Source organism: Sebastes umbrosus, chromosome 14 (genome assembly GCF_015220745.1).
Source record: "Sebastes umbrosus isolate fSebUmb1 chromosome 14, fSebUmb1.pri, whole genome shotgun sequence".
Classification (NCBI taxonomy): Eukaryota; Metazoa; Chordata; class Actinopteri; order Perciformes; family Sebastidae; genus Sebastes; species Sebastes umbrosus.
The window spans coordinates 16,419,222-16,431,539 of record NC_051282.1 but is presented as its reverse complement, the minus strand read 5'-3'; the positions used below and the strand labels follow the sequence as shown (position 1 = coordinate 16,431,539).

At 43.8% G+C, this 12,318-nt stretch overlaps 1 protein-coding gene across 12 annotated transcripts in view; it reads right to left on the bottom strand.

The window, feature by feature from the left end:
* LOC119501436 (RNA binding protein fox-1 homolog 3-like) overlaps positions 1-12,318 on the bottom strand; it is a 466,701-nt gene that overhangs the window by 45,084 nt on the left and 409,299 nt on the right. For 10 of the 12 annotated variants that reach the window (XM_037791780.1, XM_037791782.1, XM_037791781.1 and 7 more), the window contains one exon: positions 5,448-5,750. In XM_037791780.1, the coding sequence (XP_037647708.1) occupies positions 5,448-5,750 (303 nt within the window). The remainder of the gene's footprint in view (positions 1-5,447; positions 5,751-12,318) is intronic. The other 2 variants (XM_037791778.1, XM_037791786.1) reach the window with 1 other exon arrangement.

Sequence of the window (12,318 nt, the reverse complement as noted above, 5' to 3'; positions counted from 1 at the left end):
GAATCGGTGTCTTATTTAGCCTATAGGTATGCACTAAGAGTGAAACACCTCACACTTTTCTTGATATGTGTCTGTAGGGCTGGGCGAGATGGCCAAAATATTCTATCACAATATAGGCCATTTAATTTCCTGATAATGATATATATCCCGATATAGCATGTTTTCTTGTATTTCAATAAACAAATAGTCTATATGAAATAACCACATGGTAAATACTTGGCTAATGAAATTTTTCTCAATTTAAGAACCTGAGTGCAAAATGAACACAACAGTTTTCAGCGAAATTATAAATTAAAAATAAATATAGGCCTTGCCTATATCGCAATATAAACGATATAGAAAAATATATACGATAGACATTTTTATATCATTTTGATGATATATATATATATATTTTGCCCTGCCCTGTGTGTGTGTGTGTGTGTGTGTGTGTGCGTGTGTGTGTGTGTGTGTGTTCTGAAATGCACTTCAAATAATCCCTTTTCTCTTGATTTGCCTTTGATAATTGTTTAGGTACCGTGTTACTCGCAGCTAATTGGATTGATGTAAGTTACATTGTTTTATGGCTATTCTGTGTTGAGATGGTGCAAATATGATTAATAATATCTAATATCTAATATCTTTCTAACACATTTCTCTTGATCTGTTCTATCACAGTACTAAGACTCTGGAAGAGGCATACATGAGGGAGTCTCTGGTATATTCTCTATCCTGTAAGGGAAGAAACAAATTGAGAACCACTGCACTACCAAAGTACCAAATGTGGATTAATCCGCTGCTGAAAATAGTCCCCAAAAAAAGCACTATTTTCTCCTGTTTGTTTGTTAAATTCTAAAGTGACCAGCTGTTTTAGTAAATTAGCCTTTTAAAAAACAACTATATATTTGTGTTTTTAAAGATTTAGAGCCACAGACAGGGAAGAGAGGTTTGGAGAGACGGACTAAACTTGTTAGTTTGGTCTTTTCATGGGATTTGTTGACAATAAGAAAAATACAGAATAACCCCAGCCTTATCTTTTTTAAATTATCCAGGAGAGTTTTTTATGTTGAGGAGCATTGTGGATATCTACAATATCTTTAAAAAGGGAATTTACAGTGGTGTAAAATCAGTAGTTCCTCCCACTTCCAGATAACACAGTCATCCCCCTTTTTAATGGTGGCCTACATGCTGCCATCAGCACCGCCTCTGAAAGCTACACCCCGGTGGAGTCTCAATCCCTTAAACACCGCTCACCAGAGATGAGTGCGAGCGTGCGTGTATGTATGAATGTTTGCATGTGCTTGCCCGTGTTTTCCGCATGCCCTTGTGTGTTGGTATGTGTGTGTGTGTCTATGTTATCACAGTCCCCCAGAATACCCTTTGGAAAGTGTTCATGCCGCTGACACGGGCTGTGAAAAATCTGGAATTGAGTGCTGCCCTAACGCCACTGCCTTAATTTGTTATCTGAAAAGAGAATGATTACTCATGAAATTCAACCAAACCTCAGACTATTTGAACTGAGCCAGATAACGAGCTCAGTTTTTTTTTTTTTTTTTTCTCCAGCAGAGCTCCCTGGCAGCCCTCTGCAACCCTCATCTCTTAGGATTTGGAGAAAAGTTGGGGGCTGCCTCTCTTCCTCAAGTCGCCTGCTTTCAAGTCAGCTTGTTTGAACATGGCACAGAGCGAGGTCCCAGAGGTCTGGCTCTGGACAACATCACCTTCCCAGTATAGACGGGGGACTGGTAGACACAGACAGAAACAGAGAGGGGAAGCAAAAGAGAGTCCCCGCGCCTCATTAAAACATACACACTCTCCGTTCTCTGCAGGGAATTCACACAGAATCCATACGTTTCACTGAATTTTCACTCTCTCTTGACTCTTTTTTAAGTCTTTAAGTCGAGAAGATGTGCGGAGTAAAGCGTCTTCGTGGGGTAGAGGAGCTGAGCGCAGCAGAGTCGAGCCTAGGGAGGGGGGAGAGTGAGGGGGGAGAGAGTCGCAGTGAGTAGCTGATCTGCTCCCTCAATCTGTGTTTCTGCAGGGTGCCCTAATCAAAGGCACCCGGGCCCGTCTGTGGCACCCAGAGCAAACAGGCTGGGTCTGTCATTAAAGCTGGGGAACTCAGCGGTGGGCGACACTACACCAGCGGCCCCCGAGGATTAGACTCTCTGTTTACACCCCACTAATCTCATCCCTCTGTCCTCCCTGAGAAAAGAAGGGTGGAAGTGGGGAGAGAGCGTGGATGCAGAGAATGAAGACGGTGGAAAGCGGGGACGGCGCAAGAGGGGAAAAAGCATGAAGGAAAAAGCAAGGCGAGCTCTCATCTCTCCATGGCCACCATCTCTGGGCTTTCTTCACAGCGGGTGAGCAGATGAAATGAAATCAAATGCGGAATGGAGAGAGAGAGAGAGAGAGAGAGAGGAGACAGTGAGAGATAGCGTATGAAGGAGTGGTGTTCGGTGTCGGAGGGGGAAAAGGAAGGAGGAGGAGGCTGAACCTCCTGCCAAGTCTCTCCTCACTTTAAACTTTCTTGTGTGTCAGCCATTACTGTAAGTGCGGCGCATAACCATGGAAGCAGTTGGAGAGCGTCACACAAATCTTCAAATCAAACATTGCCACATTACGGGCCGGTGATAATGACGCTACGCAATGCCATGGCTCCGCTTCTGCCGTATAAGCACTTTTCCTGCCACCAAATGTCTCTAGCCCCCACGGTAATTGTGAGGCTCGCAGAATGGAGTTATTAATGCTCTTTATGAGTGACCCAGATCCCTCTCAGGAGGGCCGTGGCCTCGCCGTGACCTCTCCCAGCAGGTGTTTTCATGCTAACGGTAGAAAAAGAAGGTCTGCAGGTCTTATTTTTTTTTTTCATCTCTGCCAGCGTTATCCGTCTTTCTAGACACGTCTCTAAAGTTTGGAGCTAAGTCGTCCTCCCTTTTATCTACATCTGCCTCTTGTGAAGGTAAATCCCAGGTCAAGGTGTTTCATATCAGACTATCAGTACACAAGAATGAAACGTATAATATATCATTTCGAATTTCACTCAGTCCCAAGTCGTGTATCTCAACGTGCAGCATTGCCAGGGGTTTGTTTTCCACTTGGAGTGCCAATAATTTAAACATATGCAATCTTATGGGGAGGGGAAAACGAGTGCAGCATAATCAGGTCCTGGCACGGCTATATGCAGAAGATACTGTCTTATATTTAAAGGGATGTCTCAAACATTTTGGATGCAAATAATTAGCCAACTGGTTCTGGCTGGTTGAGAAAAGTGCGTCTCTCATTTTGCTCCTTTAACGCACCAAAAAAAGATGAGGAGAGAGTGGGCGTGTCCTCCTTTCACAGATCGTGAATCATTAATGTCTACAGCGTGTCACATCTCCTTCACGCAAATAAATAAAACAGCACAGCCTTACATGTTTTTTAAGGGAGCCCCAAATGGCTCTTCAGAAATGCACTTTCATTTCGCAAGCATATTTTTCAACCAAATTCACCTCCTACGTCGAGCACAAAGCACTGCCATGACATCAAAGTCTTCCGCTGCTTACTAATGATTAGTACTGTTGCACTCTCAGTGTTACTTTTACTCTCGACCCTCACTTTTTATTACTTTTTTGTGATGGTGATGAGAGAGAGAACATCCAGATTGTCAACTGAAATGAAACATAAAAAAGGGTGGAGGCTTAGATGTACTCGATCACAACACCACCGGAATAAATGCAAAGTTTCCAAATGCAACTCTGGGTAAAACCTAATGAAATTTAAATACATATTACAATAATACAGAAGGACCGTATTTGCAAATGAAGACAAATTATGTCTCTTGAAGTCTCTCTTGCCACACCTTGATTAAAACCATGTATAATTGTATAATATTATGATTTATGCAATGCATAATTAAAGGTGTAATTAATATTAATTCATTACCGTTTGAATTTTTAAGGCTGTGTTTCTTTCTGTATCAAACTGATGGCGAGGTATTTATCCTCTAAATAGCTTTTAATGTTGTGTGCATCTGAGCTGGATTTGTGGCAAATCTCCGGTAAATCATTTCACATTCCTGTACAACACAGAGAGATGTTGCTTTATGGCACAAAACAGGAAGAGGGCAGACTTCTTCCAGCACAGATGGTGCAGAAGATTTCAGGCTTAAGGCAATGGCAGACGACGGAAAGAGTGAAAGACGAAAGGTAAAAAAGCCAACAGTGAAACAACAGTCAGAGAGGGGAAACAAGAAGCAAGACATGATAACATTTAGCCTATTTCGTTAAAGCTACAGATGGTATAATGGTATACAGTATAATACAAATTACTGTTTGTCAGATTTGCTCAAACTATACCACTATATCCTGACAGTAGTGCATGAGACAGATAATCTGTGAAAAATATCATGTTTCTCTGTGTCCTCCTATAGTGCTCTTAAAGGTCCTGACCCACCAAACCAACGGTCGGGCTTCGGACAGTTTTGGGCCGTCAGTGTCGGTCTAGTTTATTCGGTGGTCCCCACATCGTCGGCCTGTGTCGGAGGTAGGGATGCTCATTTCGAAAAATGTTCTTAACCTATAACCGACCCTCGTTAACCAATTATTAACTGTTAACCAACAAGATTTGTGCCACGTACCAGCTACAGTAGCACAACAGATATTCGTTGACGGGAGACCAACAAGTGGCAAACAAACAGTGTGTATTTCTGCTACGTTAGCAGCTCTAGCATTGCCGGAGGCTCGCCGCCGCACATGTAGTCTGCGTAACTTTAGCGAGTTTCCAGACGCTGCTTTGTTTCACGTATGTATCATAACAACTGCTTGTATATCCTCAGTCCTCAGTCTTCCGGTTTCCCTTTTTGAATGATAAAGACAGAGTACCGCCGCCTGCTGGTGTGGAGAGCTATTTCATCTCACGCAGGCGCAGAACGTACGTGCCAATTGGCCGCCGGCTGTAGTCTTTGCGGTGTGTTCGAGTGCAACTTGTCGGCCAAGACAAAGGCGACGCAACAGTTGGCCTTCATCGCCGCTAGTTCTTTGATGTCGGCTTGGTGTGTCTGGGCCTTAATGACATTCGCAAGATTCCACCCCGCCCAAAGAAAAACAACCAATCAGAGCCGAAGAGTCTCTGATGCAGCCGTCAATCACTGCTCGTGAAGTTCACACAGTCAAACTAGTAACTTCAGTTACTGTAATGCCTATTTCTCGCCTCAAATGTTTTCAGAAACATCTTGTAGTGTACTGTTTAGATTATCTGTTTCACATACTACTGTCAGGATAAAGTGACAAGTATGACAAAAAGTTATTTTTAATAAAGTTACCAACTGCAGCTTTAATGGTGTCTATGTCAAGAATCACAATTTAGCAATTTTAAATTGATATTGAAAGTAATACATATATATATATATATATACACAGTATATTCTTTAGACATCATCAACATTATGTAGAAAAAAAAGGTAAAATAGTGATAATAATATATTTTACTTGCTGACAGCGTGTTGAGAACAGTGTTTGCAGATGATGAAGGACACTGACCGGTGCGGTCGTGGTGGCGGTGATGGCGGGCGTGCTGTTGTCAGTGCCGGCCGGCTCGCTGTGCGTCTGTGTGGGCGTATAGAGGGTCATGGCGTGCTCAGGAACCCGGCTCTGCCCGGTGTAGTCCTGTGTCGGAAGCGGGTGCGGTGCCGCAAACTCTGCGGGGATGCCATTCTGTGGGGGAGGTGGGTACTGGGCTGGGGTGTACGGCTGGGCCATCGCTTCTGGGGGGTTAGTGGCCTCTTGGTTACCCTGTGAGGAAACGCACAACAGGAGGCAAGCGTTAGAACTACAGTTGAGATTAAAATCAAAGTACATTGTTTGACTCGTACACGCAGCATGAAAGACGTGCAAGTTCACCAGTGCTGATTCGGAAGGCAACTGGGGAGAGTTGTCCTGCAAACCAAGTAAGTCAGGGGGAAACAGCCATCATATCACATCTCAGCTCACATTAGAGGATTCCTTGATCATTGCTAATGAACACAGTTTATGTTGTAGAGCATGGCTCGCTGTTGGAGGGGCAAGAGTCAGGGGGAATCTCAATTGCACTCGTGGCAAAGCACAAGAGGAAAGATCAATTAATTGATAAAATTTTGATTAGGGCCTTTGATTTCAATGACAGGTCTGTTAAAGTAGCAACTGCTCCACTCTCCGAGCTCCACGCTCCTACTTTAAACATTAACCTGTGTCTAACTTTATGAGCTTCCCTACCGCTCACCATCCCTGCCTTTGTTTCTCTGGGTATTACTTGAAATATTTCGGTCTCAAAATGAGGATACTTGTCTGATGTTTTTTTTTTTTAATACCTCTTTGAAAAGGTTTAATTTTCAGTTTGCCGTACAAGAACCATGGCAACATAACATGATGTCTAAAAACATCAGGAAGTTTCCAATACTGTAAAATAATAAGTTAACAAGAATGCTAAACCAAGAAGTTGATTCAAGATTAGATGGCAAGTGCCCTTTGATTAAAAAATTCATTAGAGAAACCTTTCTGCTGGTACCCTATCGCTGCTTTCACAAGTCAACATCTAGTCCGTTTTAATAGATGTCTGGTGTGGTTCGCTTGGGCATTGTGAACGCAGTAATCTCACTCTGGTGTGGACCAATATCTCAGACCAATAACAAGAGGTGGTCTCGGACCGCTTGCGGTTCAATTGCATTGAGAAATTAATCTGACCCAATTGCAGGACTTGAACCAAAACGCAGGCTGCCTGCACAGGCATTTGTTGAGATGGACACAGGTATACGACATGAGTGAGAGAGGACTGATTTGGAGTTCTGCAGAAGTCCAATGTTTCGTTGACATCTGGGCCGAAGAGAACATAAGAATAAGCTAAATAAAGTCCACAAATATAGTGACGTTTATAAAGCAATTCGAGATAAACTGGACACCTGATTCGACTGTTATCAGCTCATTAAATGTGCGTTATCAGACGCTATAAGCCTCATAGATGTGGTTCAGTAGGGGCCTGCTACACCTACTACATTAAAAGTGATGGAGAAACTTAAACGCAACTTAACACGTTGTAAAACTGAATGAAACGTTACATTTTGAACACAAACAAAACAGCTTCCTTAGGTTGAGGGAACAAAACCAATTACTTAAGTTTAGGGAAAAATTGTGTTTTGGCTTAAAAATAACTACATTTGAAAGTGAAATTTAACGTTGTGAACGCAAAGACAACTACACTCTCAAGACAAAAAAATAACTTTGCTCCTTCGTACACGCCCTTCAGTAATTTTTTAATTTTTTAATTTGGTCCCCTTTAATGTTTGCACTGTGGAACCGAACCAGACTAATTAGAAAACAAACCAAAATATAAATTTCACCCTGAAACGGACTATGTCTTGTGAAAGCGTTTCAAAAGAGTCTCAAACCAAGCCGTAGTCTTACAAGTACAACTCTCATTCTTCCATATGCTTCCAGCAGTATGTGGTATCTGCACCACATATGTTTTTTAGTCTCTGCTCCTGACTTAAGTGATAGATGGCCCTTTGCAATGAAGCAGTTCCACAGACCCTTTGTCGCGTGTGGATGCTTGAGATGATGAGCTGCAGAAATAATGGACTTTTCTGGCTGGTGCACATTGTTAAACTCAGTAATAGCTGGACTACAGAAGTGCATGTCTTATTGTTGCGAAGCACTAGGCTCTGCGAATCCAGACTAATGAGCAGAACAGTGAGATCAGTGCTGCCGGAGCGGGTATCCATCCCGACATTAAAAACACAGAGGGAAAAGGTGAGACAATAACACTGGAATCCAATAACACCCCCTGCAAATTCCCTCAATCAAATTTAAAGATACAGATCATGCGAGCTCAATGCATAACTCTTTCGATAAGAGAGAAGGAGGAAAAGGCACAAAATAGCAGCCAGAAGTAAGGGTTTATGATTGGAGAAAAACAATAACAGTAAACAGATAGAGAAGTTTCTGTCTCTTCCTTTACAAGCTGGCTGGGGATGGTGAGATAGGAGATAAATGTGTTATATTCCCTCTTTTTTTTTTGCTGCCGTGGTGTTTGGCCTCTTTCTGCAGACTTCCACAGAAAGCTCTATCTGGGCAGGAAGAGGCTGGTTTTTAATGAGAGAGCTGAGCAACACTATGCTGTAAATGTAGTGGAAATAATTCTACTTTGACGCGTTGGCAAACAAACCTCGGCCTAAACTGTGCTCTGCCAATTAAGGAAATGCTCCATTATCTAAATGAAAAAAGAGAGAAAGCCTTGAGAGAGGGGAGGGATTGACCAGCTTCCTGCAGCCTTACGGGGCCTCAAGGCTGCTCTCGCTGCAGGAGTGGACCCTCGCTCCTGCCTGACCTAATCCCCCCTTCTCTTTTTCATTATACTGTATTTCTATCCCCTCTGTCTCTCCCTCAATCCCTCCTCCCCCTTTTCCCTTTCATGCTCATCTCTTCCTCCCCCCCTCTCTTTTTATGCAGAAACTTTTTTTAATCTCTACCCCTGTGCTCTACTTTCCCTCTCCCTCCAGTCATGGCATTATATAACACACTTGCATTGCGGGGCATCCTAATTCAAGGAAGCTCTTGATGTTGGCAATTTTCAACTTCTAAGCGCCCATTTTTTTAAAAAAGGGGGAGAATGGGGTTGGTTACCTAAAAAAAGATGCACCTCCTGGTATGACGGCTGGAAGTGTAGCACCAGATCTCCGTGTTCTCCTTTTATAACCAGCCGGAGCAAACCCATCAACACATCGGTGCTCAGCAGTCCAGCAGAGACAGAAAAGCTCAGCAGGCTGGAAAAACACGGAGGTGCTGCTGCTGCCTCGACTGTACATCAAACGCGGCTCATGTCATTAAGGAGATCAAAGCTCCAGTTATGTCTTTTAGTTAGTCACTGTCAAGACCGCTGCCCACGGGCCTGATTGGTGTTTGTAAGGATTTGCTGAGGAGTGTGTTTACACTAATACCCAGGTTATGATCAGGAAAAAAATCATATAAACATCAAATCCTGGATTCAGAATTCGGGATTCATCCCCGTTTTGAGGAATCTCATTATACCAGCTGGGCTATTCTGATTTAATCCGGGATACTGTGGCACCACGGACTCCTCATTAGGAGTGGAGGCCACGACGCAGAGGCCTTAGGCAACACAACGCAGGGTCATGCTGCAACAAGGTTTAACCTGTCTCAACTTATACCTCAACGCTTTGCACAGTTGTCCTGCAACGCGCTGCTTTTGCATGCAACTAGGAGTGTCCTTGACGAAAGACATTCTCAGTTGACTAACACTCGTTCAATTTTGTTGACTAATCGATTAATTATGATTTAATTGACGGATCAGTTTCTTCACAAAGAATCACATAAAAGCACCACTTTAAATCTTGTGTTTATCAGAGATGTGCTCATACGTTTCTTGGAAAGAAGTTATTCAGCATGACAAAAACATAAAAACGACAAATCAAGCTCTCAAGCGACTAAGACAAAAATGACAGAGTCGTCGGCTAATTGACGAAGACGGGGCAGCCCCAAATGCAAGCATGCACTGCTGGTAGATTAGTTTGTGATGTGAACTGTGTTTTTCTGATGTAAACCTCACAATTGTGATCAATTGTGTTTGTCGCAGTATGTCGTAAAAGTCTCTTTCATAGTTTTCTAAACAGCTGTGCCGTGTTTTGCCGTGTTGATACGCCTTCATAGTCATGGATGTACCAATTGCATTGGAATGGACCATACAGTATGTCATCTCCTCACTGGTACCTGAAGCAACATGTCCGCACCAACACGGTGCTATTTTGGGTTCCGAATCACTGTCTGCTGTGTGCACAGGTGTGTTATCAATTCAACCTACGATACTACTTGATCAATAAATCAGAATTTGATGATCTAAGATGCTAAAATTAAGGTGAAAAGCTGAAGATAAATAGTAGTGTTACTCTAGTCTTCCATAACTAGTGGTTAGATATTGAAGCAAAATCCAGCCGAGCGGTAAGCGCAACAGTGTCCCAGGTAGCCAGAGACCAAATTTACCCTCAAAATGACAGAGTGGCAAAGGTGTGTAGGCGTCAGAGACACACTTGCACCAATGCAGACAGTCAAAATCCTGGAAAATGTTGGAATCATGTATACACAGAGCTGGAAAACCAGAATCCTTTGTATTCTGTGTTAATGCAGGCTGTTCTCATACACTGTTTGTAGATATACCTACGAAAAGTAATGCACGGTGATTCATATATATCCCATAAAATCGTAATCATGATTTGTGAACACCGGACATTCACCCAGGAGATGGATGTTTCTGTCCCGTGTGAAACCAGAACAAATGAGGAACAACCTCTCATAAGATGTCATACGAACCGTTGTATGAGGATACGCCGGTTAATATCATATCCCAGATATGATTAAACCGGGACTAGACTAAAACGCAGGACCCTAGTGTGCATGTAATCAATCTCACTGTGTGAAAATGTAGACTTGGACTGCGGCAATTGATCAGCTTAGCTCGTTTTCTGTGGATTCTTGTCAGGTCATGAATTGAAAATCACATTTTGTTGGGTGTTTTCTTCTGTCTTCTATTTCTGATGAGCAAGTTGTAAGAGAGCTCCTGCTTTCAGCCTCTTGTTTGCTCGATCTGCAGCGATTTATTTGACAGCTCCTTGGTTTAGGGAAATCTGTGATGTAGTTTACTTTCCTCGCTAGCAGAACTGGACGCAGTTTCTTCTTTCTCAGTTCTGCATTTTGTCATGACATGTTCTACTAAACTTGTTAAATCATCATCTGCCTCCGAGTGTTCCCTCGTGGTGCTCGGGTCAGTCAGAATCTGAATGGTTACGCTCACAGGGCACACGGGCCAGTGTATCTGTGTCAAGTGCAAAGGACTGAGACTGAGCCAAGTGACACACAAACAGGATAACAGCCCCGAGCGCAGTATCGGAGAAAGAAAAAAACTATTAAGCGTTGTAGCACCACGTCGTCGCTGTTTCAAAAAGCAGCAAGGCAAAAGCAAGGAGGCGGAGAGTACAGGCCTCATTAGTGAAACACAAAGTAACGCTGGCTCTCGTGTGATCTTCGCCTTCCTCTGATGTATGTGACAAACGAGTTATTCGACTGGATATGAACTGGGAGAAGAAAAAAGGCACGTGCGAATCGGGGGAGTTGCGCTCGGTCCCAGTGCGACCACGTGCCCTTTTCGCTAAGGCTGACTCGCCGTCGTCAAGATAATCCATGGCGGCTAATGAAAAGCCCTCCATGACAAACCAGTCAGGTACACAGCCCATCTCATTCCACTAGAAGAGATTGCTGTTCATTATGGCTACGAGTTTTATATTGGGATCCTGGTGAGTGTTTCTCTACCTGCAGGCCCGTTTATGGGGAAAGAGCAGGTCCCTTTGCGGCGCTTTAATGCCCCCCTTACATGGCCTGCCGCCATGAGCCGCCTAAACCTCGTCTCCACGGACATGCCGACGGAGAATAAAGGCGACCAGAGAGAGCGGCCTTTATCGATCTGCCATCCTTTTCCATTCCTCTTTCCAACCTTCCCTCCATCTCTCCTTTCACCCTTTCTACTCCTATTACTGAAGAGCACAATAAAAAACACTATCTCTAATCTTAAGCACTCTCCTCGTGTAAAATTGGATTGGACACCCTTACTTAAGGAGATCACTTTTGGACTTCTTTTGTTTTTACAGTCAGCATCAGGAGCCAAAGAGGTCAGGAAAGGCCTTGTGGCGATGCCCACTGCTGAGGCTGGCAGTCTGAGAGAGAAACTCCCAGCGTACAGTATTGAGAGAGAGAGAGAGAGACAGAGACTTCCACTAGCTAGCCCCAGTGTACACGGTCAAGGCTATATTCCATCTCAGCAGGTACTTCTTGGCTGCTCGCCAGCGATCCGTGATCCTCTTTAGCAGCGCTGGGAGGGACGGCGTTGAGAGGCCAAGAGGAGACGGGCTGTGCAAATACAGGAGCTGTTAGGAGGAACTCATATCGGCAGAGTGCTGCACTGACTCATAGGTGCGGCGGAGGGTCAAAGAGCAACGCAAACGCAAAATACAGCAGGCGACTAATTGCGTTGCATTGAATCCGGAGGGAAATCACTCAAATGGGAGCGGGCTGATCAATCTCAGCGGTCTGTGGCGTGATGGAGTGGGCAGCTTTATGGCTTCAGCTCCGTCACACCGCAGCTCGGATCATTTTTCAGCGCGGAAGGCCTTCCTGCTTTGCATGGTCCCTACTGTACGACACTAATAGTCTGGATTCTATACACTAAGCAATTCAAACAGATTTATGAACAGCTCTGCAGTGTCTTTGCATAATCCAAACAGCATGAATAGTTAAATGTTGACTTAACATAAGGCTTTCGCTG